Source organism: Solanum lycopersicum, chromosome 10 (assembly GCF_036512215.1).
Source record: "Solanum lycopersicum chromosome 10, SLM_r2.1".
In the NCBI taxonomy this organism is placed as follows: domain Eukaryota; kingdom Viridiplantae; phylum Streptophyta; class Magnoliopsida; order Solanales; family Solanaceae; genus Solanum; species Solanum lycopersicum.
This window is the reverse complement of record NC_090809.1, coordinates 64,448,073-64,469,730: the sequence shown is the minus strand read 5'-3', so window position 1 is coordinate 64,469,730 and position 21,658 is coordinate 64,448,073. Positions and strand designations below refer to the sequence as shown.

At 29.6% G+C, this 21,658-nt stretch overlaps 2 protein-coding genes across 2 annotated transcripts; one reads left to right on the top strand and one right to left on the bottom strand.

Annotated features, from left to right (window-relative positions):
* The first annotated feature begins 6,311 nt into the window (after positions 1-6,311).
* LOC101263176 (probable protein phosphatase 2C 4) lies at positions 6,312-9,016 on the top strand. Its single transcript, XM_004249789.4, has 4 exons — positions 6,312-7,872; positions 7,957-8,070; positions 8,214-8,478; positions 8,570-9,016. Exons 1-4 carry the CDS (start codon positions 6,577-6,579, stop codon positions 8,683-8,685), a joined length of 1,791 nt encoding a protein of 596 aa, XP_004249837.1. The 5' UTR covers positions 6,312-6,576; the 3' UTR covers positions 8,686-9,016.
* Positions 9,017-13,815: 4,799 nt separating this feature from the next.
* LOC101255939 (pectin acetylesterase 5) lies at positions 13,816-21,460 on the bottom strand. The gene is made up of 12 exons (XM_004249552.5): positions 21,133-21,460; positions 20,910-20,992; positions 19,487-19,616; positions 18,764-18,843; positions 18,548-18,637; positions 18,088-18,212; positions 17,208-17,268; positions 16,160-16,213; positions 15,985-16,062; positions 15,794-15,899; positions 15,519-15,664; positions 13,816-14,411 (listed from the first exon to the last, which is right to left on the bottom strand). Exons 1-12 carry the CDS (start codon positions 21,326-21,328, stop codon positions 14,298-14,300), a joined length of 1,263 nt encoding a protein of 420 aa, XP_004249600.1. The 5' UTR covers positions 21,329-21,460; the 3' UTR covers positions 13,816-14,297.
* Positions 21,461-21,658: the final 198 nt, after the last annotated feature.

The following is a 21,658-nucleotide window of genomic DNA, read 5'->3' as shown; positions in this document are numbered from 1 at the left end:
AAGTATATAGAAGATTTTTTCAACTGTAAATAATTGGGATGGCTACACTTTTGAAGCACGTTTTATATGCCAACTATCTCATTTTATAAACTATAGTTAGTCTGATAATACAAAATTTATTTTAAAAAAAACATCAAAATATTTAGTCTAAAAATGATAGATATTTATGAAAAAATAAATATTTTAAAATTAATTATTGTTTTTTAAAACTAAGAATGAAAAAAATTGATAGAAAAAATATTTTTTTGGAACCAAAAGCGGGAGTCGTCTTTATTTTAGAAAATAATAGGAGTAGCCCCCCAAGGGAGATCTTGGGGTTCACATTTTAATAATCAATAAATAGGTGTAGATTTCGATAGACTACCAAATATAATATAATAAATTATTAAATGATGAATAAAGACAAATAAAAACATTAAAATAATAGTGTAATTAAATCAAATCAATTATTAAAAAATAAAATATTAAATTATTATCTAACTATATTATTAAAAAAATTATATAATAAATATAATGTCTAACAAGTGTTAAAAGGGATGATGTTTGTTAGAGAAAATAGGTCTAAAATGATCTCATAACTAAATTTTTACTGAATTCAGTCTTTCAATTATACAAATATTTATTAAATTTGATCCATTAATTATATATTTATCAATTTTAATTTATTTAATTATATATTTATCGATGTTAGTTATTTAAAAACTTATAAACTTATTAGATTTAGTCTTTGTCTATTTTTTATACAAATAACTTAGGTTTATATTAACGAAATCTATGTCTCAAGAAATTAAATTTCCTAGCCATTTTTTCAATTCTCTCTATCTTTTCCTCTCTATTACAACAAAAATAACTTTTAACGGTAATAAATAGACACATTAATAAAGAGTGTTAAAGGTTCTATCGGCATTAGCTAAGTCTCATTAATCAAAAGTTTTAGGTGCACATATAAATGTTGTTAATTGCCGCTAAAAGTACATATTTAGTGACAACTGAATTATTTTCGTTAATTAATTGTCATTTAAGATCATTTTTGATACATTGTTTGCTACCTTTTCTTCAAATTACCCTTATGCAAAGTACTATAACATCAACAATTCAAAATAAAATTCATAAGAAAAGAAAACGTAAATGATAATGTTATTCAACGAATGATAAAAGGAAATATATTATTGCTATTAATAAAATATGTCAAACCTTATTATAAAAAAGAAAAAGATTATTGCCCATTCAATTCAAATTTTGTTCGATTTTTTGAGGACTTGAATTTTATAAAATGGTAAGAGTTGCAATTTTTTTAAAGTTTTTTCTTTAATTTTCATTTTATTTTTCGTAGAGAAATTTGAATAGTATGATTCGATTTTTTATTTTTCTTTTATATGAAAAAATAAAATTAAAAATTGTGTTGATTATGAACGGTTAACAGCCAAAGAAGGAACACAATACTTCAAGTCATTAGCAATAATATATGTTTCATTTTAACTTTCGTTGAACAAAATTATGACTTGTATTATTTTATCAATTAAATTATATTATGAATTGTTGAGATGACTGTTCTTTTCATAAGAAATTAATTTCTACAAAAATAGCGGACAAAAGAAAATAACTTAAAAAATGAGATAAATTTTGATTTCGCAAAATTTTTTATTACTATTAGCATAAGCTATATTTAGAAAAATAAACAAAGACCAAACATAATAAATTTTTAAATATTTTAGAGACTAAAGTCCGTAAATGCAAAGTAAATAATTTTCAATACTTAAATTAAAATCGATAAATATATAGTTAAAAGATTAAAATTGATAAATTTTAAATACATAAAAAACTAAATTAATAAATATAAATAAAGAGATCAAAACTAATAAATTTCTTGATAGATAAAAAATTAAATTAGACAAAAGTATAATTAAAATTACTTTAACCTACGTCTATAATTGAGGGACTATTTATTTGAAAGAGTATAATTAAAATCTATATAAATCGGTAAGTGTGCGGCAAGCTCGTTAAACAAGGTAGCTATCATGGTTTCTGTACATTTGTTCACATGGTATCAAGAGTCGATAATTCTCTGTCTTGTTACTCAATTTTAAAAAAATAATATTGTTTTACATATTTAGATTTATATAAAATTAAATAAATAAATATACATTTTACATAATGTTTTATATGATAAAATTTATAACTTACATGATATCATACGTTATTAGATCATATAAGATTTATTTATTTATTTATGTAATTTTATATAAATTTAAGTGACTATCTCGTATGCTAGTTATATTAAAGTTCTTTTACGATTTGTGTTTTTCCTCGTGGACACGTGTGTTGACGAGAATCTTATGCAAATCAGTTCTCTATTTCTTTTTATTTGATGGCGAAAATGAAAATATTTGAAAAGAAAAAGTATTATTCAAGTTTTAAAATTTTTAAAAGTAATTAATAAATTTGATAAGTTGAGATCAAAATCCTACTTGAAGATGATTAAATTAACTGAGGGTAGAATATAGAGTAATTTTAGGAATAGCATGTTTTTAAATTATATTAGCATTTTATAGTTACATGTTTATTATTTGCGTTTTATAGCAAATGTAATTTGTATTTTGCATTTCATAGTAAATTATTTATATAAATCGTAATTATACAAATTGTGTTTGTATATGCATATGTTCTTTGTGTTAGGCTAGAATAGCGAACGAGATTAAAAAAGAAAGAAAAAGAGAGAGAGGCGAGCGAATAATGACAGAGAATGGAGAGAGGTGAATTTTATATGCATATAAGTTAGATAATTATATAAATGTAACTACTACTATATATATATATATATCAATCATTGTGTTTGTATATTCGCATAAAATTTGATTTTATATATAATTGAATCGAGTTAATATACAATTGAATTAAATTAAAATATTTGTATTTGTATACCAAATATCTCTCATTTTATACAAACACAAATTGTACATTATATTTGTATGATTTGTGTTTGTATAAAACAAACAAAAAAAAAGACATAAATAATTGGGCAGATGAAAATCTGTATTAGTATAAGTGTATAGTGCATATATATATGTTTGTATACGTAATTTCTCTTGCTTTATACAAAAACAAACACAATTTATAAATTTATGTTTGTATATAAGTGAGTGAATTGAGAGTGGCAAGCGAAATTTGTGGCACTGAGGCGATAATGGCAAATTGAATGAAACTATAGTCATAACCTTAATTTTGAAATGATAGGTTCACAAATTTTCCTTGAATATAGATTTATTTATGTGATTTTTTAAAATCTTTTTCAAGGAATATATTATATGGACATGTTCTTAATTCATATTGATATCCTCTAGCTTTGACTCCTCACGATTTTAGACTGGATTTATGTTTTTGGCCCATCTTGATTTAAGATGATAAGGCCCTTCAAGTCAAAAAAGGCGGGCTGCGAAAAAACATAAGGAATTGAACCCAAGCACCACGTAGATGCATATTCTTACCCATTGAAGCTTGCAATTGTAAAATATATATTGACTTAGTATCTAGTTAAATGAAATCATCAATCTTAATGATATCAATATAATATATAATATTGATTACGTATTAGTTAAGCAAAATCTATTCATATTAGTTAAGCGAAAATTATCAATCTTAATTAATACGGAGTTGGGGGTGGTGGCGGTATAGATTGTAATTATTTTTGTAAAAATAGATATTTCTGGAATTATTTTGAGTTTAGGCATGAGCTTGTAATTATATTGAATTTTATTGCTCATTTACTTTAGTTTCCCAAACCAAAAAATAAGTGACAAGCATAGATAAATTAATCAAGTTTTGCTAAGGAGTGGTTTGCATGTTTACAAACTGAACCTGTATCTAACAATAGCCAATATGATTCAAGTGTCTTATGGTTTGTTCTTTAATATCTGAAAAATTAAAGTTTATAATTTATTAACGATTAGACCTTTCCTTTTTTTTTGGGTAAATTATTGTTAAGACAAAATAAACTATCAAATTTAGAAGCCCACTTTGTTCGTAGTTCAAACCCATTTCCAAAAAATTGATGTTACCACAACGGCACAATTCATTAGTTAATGTCTAATTATATAACTAAACTAATAGTATTTAGTAGTACTATAGTTTAATAAATTAATTATAAAAAGTGGTTATTGTTTAAGAAAATGACTACAAGTCGGGTCTCATAAAATGGTTATAGTAAAATTACTCTTATATTTATAAGTTGTTAAATTTTGTGAAAAGCAAATAGTGGGGAAAAGATAGTAACATAGGGAAGTATTTAATTTTCAATTACATGAAATGTATGTTTTGATAGCTTTTAAGTAGATAATTATGACAAATGAATATTCACGAGAAAAGAAATTAAGATTACATATCTCAATCTATTAAAAGTTGAATATGCTTAATGAAATATTACAGACACTAAAATTGAGATTTAGCAATAATTAAGAAGCCAAAAGTGCTAATACAACTTCAATTATTTTCAAGAGTTTATTTAAAAAAAAAAAACAATTCGATTTTTAATAGTAAATGTGATGTTTTTTACAATATCACTAATATACATAAAAATTAAACAAATTTACCAATTCTAATTTATGTAACCTTTTTTTTTTACTTTCAAAAGTCAAAGCATTTTAATTTAACTATGAATTGAGATATGAATTTTTTAAATTTTATTAAGTATAAAATTACATATTCAAACAAAGTAAAAATTATTATAAGCTGCGATAATTATTAATTTATAATATTATGAAAAGATCATAATTAAGAAAATACTCATTTAACTTTTAAAATTAAAAAAAAATATCACATAGATTAAGATGAATAAAATATTTTTTTCATTCGATATACAATCAAATAATATATAAAATAAGACGAACAAAATACAACTATATAAAAAAGTTATTAAATAAGGGATAAGGACAAAAAAAAGGAAGAGACAATAACCAAATTAAGAATTAAACATAAAAAATCTAATATTCAACTAACTAAGCTAGTAAGATCCCGAATATATAAAAAAAAAAAAACAGCATTATTAGGTTGATGATAAAGATAGGAAATTTATGTTAAGCAATAAAAAGTCTATAACTGAAATTCGACAAAGCCAATTTAGAAGCTAGCCAGCTGGCATTAATGTGTCCTGTAAACGTGGCACCCAATATTATTTTCCAGTTGGCATATAATATATTTTTCTTTTCAATTAATTTGGCCCCATTTTTTATTTTTATATTCTCAAGTTGGCCCTTTTGACTTTTAATCCATTAGGACTATTTTATTCAAACACCACACGCTTTAGCTTACCTTAGCCTTAAGCTATTTAAAAAAAAAAACACACCAAAATATTAAAGCGATGCTAAAAATAAATAAATCAATGTCAACGCATTTAATTTCTCCTACACCTTCCCCATGAAACCATATAAAAATTAAATAAAACATTTATGAAAATGAAAGCAACAAAAATAGTGAACTCTCCACCCAAAGAAGCATCGAATATAAGAGTGTACTTTTTTCCTAAGGGATATTCATAAATAATTTAATTATTTATTTAACTTGAGAATTATAACCAAAATGTTATTTTAAAAATATTTCGTTCTCAATTATATAGAAGATTATTCAGTAGAGCGTATAAACTAATGTTAAATAAAATATATTTGTAATTTTTAGAATATATTTTATCACGGTTTAATTTAATATATTAAAAACACTTTTATCTTTAATCATGTTTATTATGTATTCTTTGTGTTTATAAATGCTTGATATAAGACATCCTTATTAGAAATAAATGATTCACAATATTTTTCATTTTAGAAAATTAAAAAAATGAATAGCTATTTATTTACACTTTTATCCTTAGTCAACCTAATAAAAGTAATAAATTAGAATAAGTTAGTCAAATTACCATCTGCTAACGTTTTTCACGAGGAAGGTAGAAAAATACACGACAATTGAATGACTTGAGTGTATTATCATGTATTTAGTTAGAAAATTCTATCAAGTAAAGAATTAAAAAAAGTATCATATTTAATATATACTATTTAGGAATGTTTATAGTTTGGATAAAAATCAATTAAAAAAATTTAATTTTACATTTTAGATTATCAATAGTAATTAGTTTGATTTTAATTTTATTCAGATAAAAGAAACTCAAATAAACATACTTTGTTCTATTTATATATTCAGTATGAACAATTTTAAATATCTTATAAAAAAATATTTTCAACTACCCTATCTTATATTTTGATTTTGGTGAATAAACCAATCCAATAAACACTCTCTAATCCTAACAGTAATAAACGACCTGTTACGTAGAATGGGACGGAGATAAGTAATATTCGTACCTTTTCATTCTCTATCTAAAGTCAACTCCTCTATGCTTTTTCTTTTTCCACTTCAAATGCTTAAACCCCACACTACCAATTATAAACTTTCAAATTCCTCTCATGGCAGCAGCTTTATTCTCTTCCTAATTACTATTCACTTTCAAATCCCATAAAATAAATTGTTTACGTACATTTATTGTTTCTGTTTTTCAAGTTCTATCATGAACAACTAGTTACTGCAATCCTTTGAAAAATGGGAAACGGTATTGGAAGATTGAAGTTTTGTTTTGCAGGAGAAATATCCAAAAGACGCCATGATATTGGCGTAGACTTAATGGATAGTTTTGATAAAGGATTAGGCCATTCATTTTGTTATATATTGCATGATTCATCATCTAAGAATCAACATTTTCTAGAAGATTCTTCTTCTTCCGCTACTACAACTATCTCCAGTAGCAGCAGCAGCACCAGCCAAACCAACGCCTTTCGTACTATTTCCGGCGCTTCCATCTCCGCCAACACCTCTACCACGCCGCTATCCACCGCCCTCGTCGACGTTTCAAATACTTACATTGAGAAGTCGTCCGCTTTTGAGAGCTCTCAGTGGTTTTCTTCTTTTCCTCTTCAGCCAATTCCCCGGAGATCAATCCACTCTATATGTTCGGGCCCGATTCCCCGAGTTTCTAACTCGGGCTCCGGCCCAATCGAGAGGGGATTCCTCTCTGGCCCGATGGAGCGGAGTTTTACTTCTGGCCCGTTGGAGAATCCGTATGATCAGCAGCTACAGAGGTACAAGCCTGAGTCTAGTAAATGGGATATAGTTAGGAATTTAAAGAAAGTTTTGTCAATGAATTTGGCAGAGAAGAAGAATATTGGATCTTTGATTAGTGTAAACCGTTTGTATGAAGATGATGAGAATAATGGACCATTTCAAAGTCGAAACGTGCAATGGGCTCAGGGGAAAGCAGGGGAAGACAGAGTACATGTAGTGATTTCTGAGGAATATGGATGGGTATTTGTTGGGATTTATGATGGTTTTAATGGACCTGATGCTACTGAGTTTTTGTTGAAAAATCTTTATTCGAACGTATTCAAAGAACTCAAGGGATTGCTATGGACTGACAAATCAGAATCCTCCGAAAATCTCATGTGCAACGACACAGTTATTGTTCAAAATCAAGAAGTTGATCAATCAAAGATTGATCATTTAGACGTGTTGAATGCGTTATCAGAGGCGTTGAGGAGAGCTGAGGCATCCTATTTGGAGATAACGGACACAATGGTGAATGAAAACCCCGAGTTAGCCTTAATGGGATCATGTGTTTTAGTGATGTTGATGAAAGGCAATGATGTTTACTTGATGAATGTTGGAGATAGCAGAGCAGTTTTGGCTCAAAATCCTGAACCCGATCGTTCCATTGGTAACTTGGGACCGATCAATGAGGGGAGTCGAAATAGCATTGATACACTCTACAGAGTTGTATCAGACAGAAAACACAATCTTACTTCTTGTCAACTCACTACTGACCATAGCACATCTGTTAAAGAGGTACATACCACTTTTAGTCCAAATATTTCGATATTTTGATGTTTCATAGACTAATACTCATGCTTGTCTGGGAAATTGTTGCAGGAAGTTCTCAGGATTAGAAGCGAGCATCCTACTGACACGTCTCCTATTAAAAATGGAAGAGTGAAAGGTTCTTTGAACGTTACTCGAGCTTTTGGTGCAGGCTTTCTTAAACAGGTATTCTCAACGTTAACATTACACTTTTCGTGTCATAAGAAATGCGTAGAGCATTCTCTTCAAAATATCGAATTTCTTTTGACTCGTTGTACAATTTAACAAGTTTTCGTGTTAATGTTATTTCTGTTTGTGTGATATTACAGCCTAAATGGAACAATGGACTTCTAGGTGTCTTCAGAATAGACTACGTTGGAAGTGCACCGTATATCAACTGTATACCATCATTATACCACCATAGACTTGGCCTCAGAGACAGATTTCTAATCTTATCATCTGATGGACTTTATCAGTACTTCACAAATGAAGAAGCAGTCTCTGAAGTTGAGACTTTCATGTCTATATTCCCCGAGGGAGATCCCGCGCAACATCTTGTTGAAGAAGTGTTATTTAGAGCTGCAAAGAAAGCTGGTAAATATATATCTCAACTTGTGAGAATTCTAAATACTACGATTTCTCATAGAAATTGAACTAAATGCCTTTTGTCCTACGATTTTCACAGGCATGGACTTCCACGAGTTGCTTGATATACCACAAGGAGATCGTAGGAAGTACCATGATGATGTCTCAATCATCATCATATCATTCGAAGGTAGGATATGGAGATCATCCGTGTAAATCGACTGTATAAAGCAAGCCTTTTTTGTTGGAATGTTGTAAGTGACAGAGCGGCCTAACTGCAACGATCCATTGAGATTCAACCCTTTGTTTCTATAATTATCCACACAAAACAATACACTTAGAACTAGTTTTGCTCATTAACATGTTTGTCGCTCAGGGGGATTGTCAAGGTGCCAATAAAGTTGCCCCTTTTTTCCCTTCAAAAGTAAAAATCTTTAGGATATTTGTAACAAAATATTGTGCTCATTGTACATATATTCCTAGATGTATCAATCACACAACCTGATACCTCAAATAGACTCGATCTTATTGGTCGAAAATTCGTTTATTTTTCTCCATACTTTTTGGTCTTAGTTTTAGATTATACAAATCTTGTACTTACTTTTGTGAACATATTATAACTTATCCAAGAAGAATCTGCAGGAGGAATCACTATGTATATGGCATAATGCTTTAAAGCAAATTGAATTGTCAAGAGGGAATGGTTGAAATAAATTTGAAGTGCTTGTGGAATTCTTTTGCCACTCTTATTATCCATATGTTGTTTAGCTGTGGGGGTGGGTGGGGTGTGTAATATAAATTTCAAAATATAAAACAATTAGTAATTGTTGGTGGAAGCTTGAACTATACTACTGATTTTGTCTTCCATTTCAAACAGCTTCTTGCTTTACTTTTGCTAATTGTTTAATCATGAATCATCCTAGTAGACCAAAACCTACCCAATATAGGTCATCATCAATGAAATATGAAGCGGATGAAAATCATGAGAGATCAGTAGGGATAGAATTATATTCATTTTTCATTAATGAAAATCAAAATATAAAAATATATCTTAAGGAAATTCAAGAGAAAATTAAATTGATTCCTCTCGAACAAGTGTGACTTTCGCTCCTTTGGAGATTAGAGTTCAAATATTAGCATAGACAAAAATGATATTGAGTGATTATTTCTTAAATGTGGAAAGCTTTATGGACAAAAATTTGTAGTAGTAGTTTTGCTCAACGGCTAAGTTAGAAATTCATCCCAAAAGAACTCAAAATTTATATGCATGTAAAAAAATAAAAAATTGTATAATTTTACAACTCTTATACTTCTATGCCCTTCACCCTAGACTATGCTAATAAGAGGCCGTAGATCGGATCAAAATAATTAAGATACGTGTAAACTAAACCAACAATGTTCTTATAAATAAAATAATTGGTCATCACCAATTTGGTTATTATGTTGGGAATGTTAGAATTGAAATAAAATACGAAAAGACAATTCATTGTTTTTATATATATATTTTTAAAATTTATTTTGAAAGGTCTAGAAAGATCATTAGAGTTAATGGTGTTGGAATTCAAATTTGAAGATCCACTAGAATTCTCCAGTTTAAGAAGACTTTCATTACTACTTAATCCTCTATTACTACTTAGATGGAAAGTTGTTGGCTGAAAATGGAGATAGTCAATTAATCTCATGATGATTGTCCCAAAATAAATTAATTAAGCTCATGATTTTTGATAAACATAGTCAATTAAGCTCTTGATTTTCAATAAACCTACGCGTTTTCTTTAGTTAATCCAATCCACTAATAGCAAGAGAAAATAAAATAAAAGAGCCATATAAGTCATAGTTTGTGACGTATGAAATATTAAGAAAGTAGGTGCATATTGATCCAGCTAGAAAAAAACATAAATAGTAGTACCTGACATGTTACTCCCTCTATATTAATGGTCTATTTTTCCCTTATAGGCATCTTTTAAGAAAAAAGAACTAAAAATAACAATTTTATTTAATGTGAATATCTCTCTCTTTTTTTTTTGGAATATTACAAATTTGTTTTACCTTTTCAAAAGAAAAAAATTAATTAAATTTAAATTTATGTCGAAGAGTTTTACATTAGCGAGGATAGTCCTTCCCATCAAAGGTAATTTCATATTTAGGACTACTTAAACTGATCAAGATGTCTGATTATGGAGGATGACTTGTTCGCACAAAACTAAGAGATAAATAAATAAAAGTAAAAGTATTTTTTTAATGTTTTAATATTTGTATTGAAATCTAATTAATTGAAATTCATATAGAAAACGTCCCATATTGAAAAATATAATACTTACTAATAAAAACAACTTCATATTTAAAAGTTCAAACTCAAAATTTTAATTAAAAATAAATAAATATTTATTACTTTACTATAGACAATACAATTCCATATCTAGAAGTAGAAACTCAAAACTTTCGTCAAGAATAAATAAATCCTGATTAGTTTGATCAAAAGTAGTTGACCCAAAGGCCGAAGCTACCAGACAAAAAGCTTATGTAATTACCAATTAGCCAATATTTAAAATAAAAAAATGGATGATGGTTAATGATAATATAAATAGGATGATGGTCGAGTGGTGTGTTGAGATGAATGAATATCTATCTTCACTATTAATAAAATATATTATTTTGAATAGTGGAAATAAATTTTTTATAGGACCCTTCTCGTGAAAAATTTATGAATTTTTTTTAAACGATTATTTAGTAAATAGTTTTTTATTAAAATTTTGACCACAATCTGAAATTTGCAAATTACTACAAATGTTATTCGATAATTTAATATTTTATTGGTAAGATAATTGAGTAACATAGGAATAAATATTATATTCGAATTTAATACTATCTGAAAAAATAAATTCTCTAAATATTAAATTCGAATTCAATATTATTTGAAAAAGTAAATTCTCTAAAATTATTTACACAACTTTTAATCATAGGAAAAAATCTAAAATAAATCACTAAAAAGTGTAAATTAATCTTATGAAATTTTTAACCAAAAAAGAAGTTTAAATTAATCAAGACACTAAAATTCTTATATCAAAATTCAAATAAACGAACCATAAAGAAAAATCACGAGATGCATGAACATGGAGGGGAAAATCAGCTACGTGAAAAGTAATTAAGATTAATTTATTGTACAGAGTTACTTGTGGTTTTGGCAAACTCTAATTATATCTAGTGAGCTTATATATCCATAAAGTTTTTTTTTTCTTTAAAAAAAGTCAAACACTGAAAATAATATAGAAGAGTTGGTTTTTATTTATTTTTTGACTATCAACATCATTCACTTGAAAATACCTGTGCTGGTTAACATGCTAGCAGAGTGATGGTGATGGTTATTTCACCTATAAAAATATCTAAAGAAAAAAAAATCTTTTATCAAAATTACAATTATATTATATTCCTTTTTAGAGAATTTTAATAATTCAATTAGTTGATTATATCTTAAAATTTTATTTTATTAATACTAGTTCGATTATCCATTTTATAATTTCCTATTTATAATTCTTTTTTTTTTTTGCCTTTTTTAAATAAAACTATTTTGTTTTTAAATTTTCCTAATTGATCCCTAATTTCAGGTGGATGGTTGGAAATTTGACTGAATTTGTGGTTGAAATTTGTGAACTCAAACATTTGAAAATTGAAATTACGAGTTCATAACTTAAAATTTATTATGTTTGTATTTCATGTAAAAAATATTTAGTTCGATTCACTATTTTAAAAAAATATTATTTGTCCTTGAGAAATGTCCAGTAATCATATAGTTTAATTGAATTTGTGAGAAAATAAATACTAATATTTTCGTACGAAAAAACTTAAAGGTTTCCTACCATACATTTTCCCATGTTAAGATGGTTCGATCGGAAACTAAATGAACTTCTTTTTATTGGTTTACTTTAGAAAAATCTTTATTTCTCGTAGTGATTGAACTTAACAATAACATTCTCAATCCATACCGAATAAAAATTTAAAAAGAAAAAAGAAATGCCAGATTTAAAGTAATTAAGATTTGAATCATACCATTTGAGCTTAATTATTGGCATAAATTGCACAAAATGCACACTACTAAGTACTATCAATTGATACGAAACAACATGTAAAACAATTATTAAAGTTAAAAGGTACTTGCAATTATTTTATTTTATTTTCACAATGAACTACAAAAGTTTTATTCTCTCATTGAGATTCTCCAAATAAAAAAGATTCCATCTTCTCCTATTCAACATCTTTTTTTTTGGTTGGTTTATATACAAAATTAGTGAATCAAATCAAATACAATTTCTTGGTAAAAGGATCCAAATTGGATTATTTTGGATTTGTTAAATTGCAAATTGCAAATTCCAAATTCCAAAGTCAGACCATACATATTTTGTGTTTAGAGAATTTTTAATTGGTTAATGCAGCTTCAAGTTTAAAGATTAGAAGAACAAAATCTGTCATCCACTTTCTAGAAGATCAAATCAACTCCTAAAATATTTGCACTTGATGTCTTAGCATTTAATTTATAATTATATAGACAAAATCACACCATATTTGTATTTAATTTATATTCAAAGTAGGGCATGGCATTGACAATTTGACATAGTTTTTACCTACACCAATATCATAATTACTATCACAAATTAATGAAAAATTTGTATTATTATATATGCTTTTTTCATTTCAGTCCTCTCAAACCAACTCATTAGAAAAACACAGGGTAGAAAACACATTCTTTTTGAAATACGGAAAATAGCTTCTGAAATTTTTTTCTTTTCTCATTAATTCAATTAAAACATCTATACGAACTAACCACCAAACATTTTCTTATGAGAAATTTCAATAGGAAAATATTGATTTTTTTAGTAGTGTAAATTCCATCAAAGGATGCAAAAACACATTACTTTTAGAGAAAAAATCGTTCCTGTTTTGGGAGATCCAATCCTTTTGTCTATTTTGACCCACAAATTAAAATTAAAAACTTAGATTGAGATTATAGAGTAAAAATTTCACTACCTTATTTGGATACTCTTATTTAACTTTTACACAATTTTTTAATTTTTTAATATATCTACTTTAAAACAAATTTAGATATAAGGTGTTTGAAGTTACATATGTGTATAGATTTCACATAAAAATGGTTAAAATGCAAGTAAAATATATCATGGTTAGTTGATTAGAATATATGAATAAAAATATATCATGCATTTTTAATTTAGTGTATGCACTACGTGCATTTCAAATCTTTTTCAGTTTTACAATGATCTTTGGTACTAAGTACTAACCTCAAGCAGATTAGTGTACTCCATCAAATATATAGAAACAAGGAGAAATGAAGAATAATAAAAAACATAAAAAAAAATTCACATTACCTTGCTTGTATTTCTGCAGAATTTAAGTAAATACGAAATCGATCTCTCTCAAATAATTCTGGAAATGTTTGATGCTGGGAATATATACAGAAAAAAGAGAGAGAGAGAGAGGGGTGTAAAAACCTATAATCTGAAGAAAAAAAATATACAAGGAACTCTGGCAAAAAAGAAGCTAAAGGAACAGCAAGTTTGAAGTTAGAAATGAAGTTCTTGAAAAGGTTACAGATAAACTCCAGACTAAAATTATGACAGATGAGGTTCACTATTAAACGTTGATTCCAGAATGCTTGATTGCTCAATATGGAGAGAAGAACAGGAATACTCTGGCTGCATACCTTGCTGTTGTCTGCCTGAATCATAGTTTCTCATATTTGCATAAAAATGTGCCACAAAGTATGGTCAAATGAGAGCATTAGATAAGATATCAGTAAACTTGCAGCAACCGGCCTGTCATCCTTGAGTAAAATTCATGTGATAGCAAGTAGGATTGCATGGAAATGGACAATCAATATGTTTTGCCTCTTCTCGGTTGAAATACCAGTCTCCTACAGCCTCTGCAATTGTCTGCTCAATGATTCGGAGAACAATCACCAGTTACAGTGAGTGAAGTTAATGAGGACATGTGTGTATATATTGAGCTTTGGAAAGATTTTTTCATTTCTAATGAATGAAAGCCAGAAGCTTAATTGAGAGATATTCTTCCCATTTCTCAGCTAGTATTGAGTTCAACAACTCAAGCTCAAAGATATTCCCAAACTGCGAAAAAAATTAGAGAAGGCAGACATCTACTGCATTGGGTTTTAGATATCTGCTTGTATGCTATTTTTCTTTCAAGAGGAATAACTCTCAACCATGAGCTTTAGGAATGTGACATGACTAGTCTTGAGTAATAGCTCTCCTTAATATTAGAGTCAATGGTACCACAACATGCTATTAATGAAAGCAAGAAAGTAGATTAGCTACATCTTCTTAGAGATGGTTTCTTGATATAACATATATCTGGTCTCAAAAACGGAGAAAACACTGGAGAAGATATTGATACAGTCTGAAGAAAAATTTGGTGTAAGCTTCTCCTATTCTACTATATGGTACAAAGCAATCCCGAAATGAACTAGCATGATGAGATGTTGAAGAGAAATTAGAATTAAATTATTCTAGCCCAACAACAACAATAACATATTCAGCGTGATCCTAATAAAATGTTCTTTATGTCAAAGTACAAACCTAAGATAATTCCCCAAGAAGGCTTTGAAGAAAACTATTATGTGAAAATCCCACTGTTTATGGTTACATCTGGAGTAAAATATTAGCACAGTTGACCTCTAGAAAGATCTAACTTAAGCTTGTAGGTCAAACTGCGCATTAAGTTAGATGTTTATTAACTTTTCGAGCGTCTGTTACTTTGGTTTCTAAAGATTTCAGTTTTCACAAACCATTATGTTTTCACTGTTGGTGAATGGGTAAAAAGGATGGATCACATATGCGAACAGTTAGTTATTACTTTTGCATCTACCAACCGCTTATCCATCTTGCTATCTCTAACTCTTAGGCGCATGGTGAACATGGGGTCTGATTTTATCTAATAACATTATATGTAACTTACTAAAAGCTATGCTGATAAAATTAGAACCACCTTCAGACCATAGATAGAATATAAAGGGAAAAACTTACTTTGTTATTGATTTTTGGAGAACGAGGAGAATGCCATGTCTCAGTCACCCATGTTTGGCAATGTATAAAGCAAGAATTTATGAACATGCCCCCTTCTGGATTTTTGTGAAATCCATCGAGCGTTTTGAGCAAAGAATTTCGGAAATCTGTAGATAATGAATAATTTCATAAGGTGACAACATAGCAAGCATGCAAGTATCCTAATACCTGGACTCCTCAAATGAAAAGCCTGGCTGCGGTATCTACAATTGCTGTTTTTAGATGCAAATATTCACCTTGCAGGACTTCAAGCTGTTTGGAATTACAGTTGTTAATATTTAGCTTGCATCTGAACCAACTTTGATGTGGATCTGATGAACGAGGTACCAAGATGTTTTGTATCTGTAAGTATAAACAGTAAGTTAGTAGAGCATTTAGAAAGAAAATTATTAACTAGAAGCTGAAACAGCATGGGACGAAAACTTACTTGCCAAAAATCATATCCTGGTTGAACAAGGAAAACAGGGGTCTTTATGTTGCTTATAAATTCTTGAGGGAAAAAACACTGAGGATGAAGCCAACATAAAGTCACAATGGTGAAAAGGTGAATGGCAAAAGAAGAAACTATGTTAGTATCTCAAATATAAACGAAAAAAGGGCACCTTGTAGGGTTCCAATCTTGACGTGCAATCCTTCTTTAAACTTTTTGCCACACCCTGAGAATGATCAAATTGCAATCAGGTTTGAGTCAGAAATCAGAACAAATGCAATCAAGAAACAGGGAACACGAATAAATAGTGATAACAATAATAGTTGGAAATTGCAATAAAAAAACCAGGTGCATACGTAGATAATTTTTAAACATCGTAATTTGTTCAAGCAGCACTTAAGAAATTATACCACTAATTATTAACAACATTTTGTTGATCAAGCAGGAAATACAGCAGAAACATTGTTCTATCACATCTACAGAGAACCAATAAGAAGAAAACTACATCAGCATTCACATTCATGTGTTCTTGTGATGCTTGTACAATTGATGATCGTAAACACCTTCTTCCCCTTTCCTCAAAGAAGTAAAACCTTAAATAATTGCATCACTTATAAAATGTTTCCCAGTCTTTTCCCTGTCTAAGATTCATATTTGGTTCAGAAGAAGAAATCGAGTGGCATCAGATTTCAAGATATATTTACTCATTACATGATCCGGTCCTTCCCCGGACCCATGCATAACAGTAGCTTAATGCACCGGGCTGCCCCTTTTTATATAAATCTTAGGAACTTCATAACTCTTAGTAGAATGTACCATGTACAAAACTTAATCATATACATTACAAACAGTTAGTAGGACAAACAATTTAGTTACAGACTCTCATTTAGACCTCTCAAAATTCTGATAGAACAATATCCATTTGCACCGTAATATGCACAAGTATCACTTCTATTTTTCTATTCCATGATTATTTTTTCTATTGGTCCATATGCAACAAGTACAAAATGAAACTCTCATCAACTCCCTTCCAAGTTGAATTGTTTTTTCCTCATACGTTTACACCAATAATTTCTGCATCAACATCTAATTACACCTGAAGGATCATTCATCACATCGGTGTATGACCAGAAATATGTTGAGACAACTGATCACAAACACAGAAGGAACAAAAGCATGCACACACACAAAAAAGTAGCTTCTGAAGTACAAGGAAAAACCTGGAGGTTAACAACATCTTGATAAAATCGCTCAATGGTGGGACTTCCAGCAACGTCCTTTCTGAAATAGTGCAAGCAATAATAGACTTACGGTTGATTCTAATTTGGACTAAACACACAAAGAAACCTTACAGTTCTTAGAACTGTACACCTCTACGTTATTGGGAATGAAACTGTCAATCTCATCTTACAAATTCTCATGCAAACTTTTTGACAAAAAGATTCTTCCTCAATATTTGGTTAGAGTTTTAATTTAAAGGAGAAGGTGCCCCTTTTGGACAAAATGATCAACACACCAAGATGTTCCATAGTCTCTTCCTGCCCTAGTGAGTCATGTATTTTCTTCATTGAAATTTTATCAACTATTGCAGTACGAGATTCTGATTATTATGGTAATCCAGTCCTAACCTATTAATAAGTTTTTAGCATGAGTGTTTGCACCTTCGATTAAAAAAAATTTCAGTCGTCAGCATATTGTATCATTCAGTATTTCACCTTCCACCCTTTCCTGGCTATCTTGGGGAGTACTATCTAAAAGCTTAAAACTATGTGCATGTCTATTTACCAAATTTTTAGAAGTAAAACTGGTACTTATTGTTTATTCTTCTCAGTTGCAGGCATATTAGCTCATTCATTAGCTAACATTTCATGATTTCCTGGCTGTGTTTTACAATGCATAACTAAAGAATTGTTTAATATCATCAAGTTTCTTCCTATAATTTCTCCTATGTGTAGATTATATTCCAAAAATCTTTTTTCAGATTTGATATTATACCTGCTTCCAAAAACAGGTATACTAATCATGTTTGAGGTTCAAGATCAAGAAATAGATATATTAGTAATTGGAACTTTAATATGCACAGTGTTCTAGGAGACATACTCATTAAGGAAAAAACCTGCATCAACAAGGCACTTGACATTGGCATCCTTGGGTAAAATCTCTCGAAAGTCATCGCAATGTATGAGAGTTGCCAGACCTCCAGCGGAACATCCCGAAAGAAGTGCCTGCAAAGTTAGGCATAAAAAGGTGCAAGTCTAGGACTTCAAGGTGACCAGGTCCAGTATTCCAATTAAAGCAATAACAACCTCTTTTTCTAAAGAAGAAAAAGAAGTGATCACCTCTTAGTGCACTTTAGAAAGATACAGTATATTGATTAGAACTATGAATTCAGAATGGTGTAAATTTTTTAATTGAGTATCTGTTAGTTTTTAAAATACATACTACAGAACAAACGAATTAAATTAACTGAAAAAATTAAGGTGGGGGCTGAGCAAAATGTTTTATATAACTGAGAATTGAAAAACCCAAAAATTCAATGAGACAAAGCGAAAAAGAATACCTTTTTAGCATAAGAAAGTCCTATTGACAAGAGTTCATCCATTACTGCTTCCCAAATAACCTGGCCTCTGAAGAAGAATTCTGTTCCATTCTGCCATAATTCAATAGATAACAAAGGTACTCAATGCTTTCTTTGCCTTCTTTCCCTCATCTTCTTGATGGATGTCATGGAAAAACACAACATTCATAGTCTTTAATAAATGCTCCATGAACTTACTTTAAATTCACTGTCTGGGTGTCCAGAAAAGGATCCACCATCGCAATAGCGTATCTTGACTTTGTTCCAGTCGAAGAAATCTGAATAAAGTCAAATTGGCCAAACAAGAGCATAAGATCCCTTAACGAAGCAGATTTTCATTCAAAACAAAAATAAGTCAATTATTAGTACCTACTTTTTGTCAAAACTGATACTAGTTTCATCAACAAATACGAAAAGAAAAACTATGTGGATTAACAGCCAAAAAGGAAATGTGTTCAAGTAAGTTCCTATTATTCCTCTTGGAAAACATGAACTTTTGTAGATGTTTAATTCATTGGCAACAGAAAAATATAAAATGATGAGCTATCAATGTGTACTTACAAACTTGATGTCTTCGTTTGGTAAATAAAACTGCTGGAGGATTTAAACTTTAAGATAACACAATTATAAGCATAATGAAAATTTGTAGCAAGAGTATAATAATAAAAATCACTGAACACAATATATCAAGGAGTCAAGTCTTTTTTTCTTTTTGAGGTTTCAATGAAGGCATCAAGAAGATGCTAACAGATCCTCAAGGGATTAAAAATGGTAGAGCTTGCTACAATAAAAATCAGCTAGGCTATGCTAATTGCTCATGGAGCTAACAAGATCTAATAACTGAACTGAAGGAGTCAATTCGTTTTCCTTTTCGATAAATATCAAGAGAGTAATATTTAAATCACCATTAGAGTTGCTTACCCGGATTTTGTGATGGGTCAGAGCTCAAAATCCCAAAAAACTGAACTTCATGCTCCATGAACCTCGAGGAGCCCAACTTTGTTGTCTGCCGAAAAGAACATGTTTCTACTGAGTTACACCAGCCTCCACCCTGCAATGCAAGATTAACACAAAAACATAGTCAACAAGAAAAGGGAAAGAGCAAACTAGAATATTGACGTATCACATCTGCAGGCTAATGTTGTGTGCATGGCTACTACTTTGGCCTTAACTAATGTCAACAGAACAAAAGATAGAGAACATGTCCCTTAACTTATGACTGGATTTTTCTTTTTTCATGAGAATGTTTTTTGTTTGTGGGAATGATATGACTCGAACCCAATACCTCTACCTATTCAGGTGCTATGTTGAAGTGTATTACCACTCTATTAAGGAATTTAAGAATTACAAGACATATGTTCTATTTTAGCGACCAACATGATGAAGTTATGTGCCACACAATATTAGAAGCAAAAATAGAACATAAATCCAACCATTTTAACCAATATAGGTCCATACTCCATAGGACTACTAAACCATGAACCGACTGCCTTAACCTTCTTTTATCTGTACAAAAACCACAAAAACACTGTTTTCTGAAGAGTATACGGTTCCCTTTATCCCAACAATCAAGCTCAAATTCCTCATGAAATTCAACATCATCATTGTATCCAAGATCATGTTCAAAACCAATACTCAGATACTTGTCAACCATCAACAAGTTCTCACAAGACTTCACAAGAAACATTTTAGCTCTTACAAACACAAAATGAGCAACAACTATTAACTCAGGCAATGACAAATCACCCAATTTAACATGCACCCCCTCCCAGTATTATCAACAGCATAAAAGTTCCCATCTTTGAGAATAACATCATTTTAAGATAAGGAAAAGTCATCAACAATAGACCACTTTGTATCACCAGATCTATATGACTGTTAGCAACATTATGACCAATTTTTCATAAACATGAACAGTCTTTAGAGCACACACCATCTTTTTTCAAACACTCTATAACTTTTTCCAAGTAAGACGGGTCGAATTCATGAGTTGAATAGTCCTATATCGGTTGAAATGATGGGTTTTACGTTTTTTAATCTTTTGGCTTCAAACATTGTGTCACATCATTAAATTGTTACTGGAAATACATTTTACTGCTAAGAGAATATTTGGTCTGATATAGCAATAGTAAAGTGACATTTCTGTTAACAAAAAAAAAACTTTGCACATCATTTCCAATAGTTAATCACTTTTTGCTTTACCAAAAAAGAAAATGACTTTGTTAACTCATTACAAAGTAGAGCAACAATTTCCGATAGACCTCGGATCTAAAGAAAAGTTTTTGAAGCAAGAAAACACATTTTAACAATTGATCAACTCAGTTAATAAGAGATAGAAGCTAACCTCAATGTGAAGAACCCATTTGTCAGACCCAGATCCAAAACCCTTCTGTAAATGATACCCAGGTAAGCTTCCATCTAAACAAACTGCAAATAAATTCACAAAACATATAATCTGCACCTTCACCATCCAATTTGAACTGCTCACATACCCAATTACACTAAAAAAAATAAATTAAAAATAACAAATTGAAGTCCACAAAACAAAATGTGGAAGAGAAATTTACAGGCAGATTTTTGTTGGGCATTGCTTAAAGGGGTAAAGGGTATCATCAAATCGTTAGCAGGAATCGCTGAATTATTGGAGTGAGAGATGAAGGAAAGTGTAAAAACTAGAATAGCCAATGAAGCTGCTGCAATAGTCCACTCTCTTCTTGTCAATTTTCGCCACCATTTTAGGAATTGAAATCTATGATTCGCCATTTTTGATTTTGATTTGGGATCAATAGATTTTGTCTCTAAGCATTTGAGCTGTACTTATTTGTCTTTTCTTTTTGTTGGTTGGGCTTCGGTAGGTGAAACACTATAAAATGGGTAACTGACTTTTAAAATTTTAATTTGGACCATCGTCTAAACTCGAGGGTTATATTATCAACAGTTCTGTAAATATCTCTTTACTTGAGTAAAATACTATTCAAATTCTCATTAAGGGATTTTTTTAAAATCAAATTTCTCGACTTTTCTTTTAAGAGCAACATATTCTTACACAAATTTGACATCACTTACTATATCATGTTGTACGTCGGAGTAAAT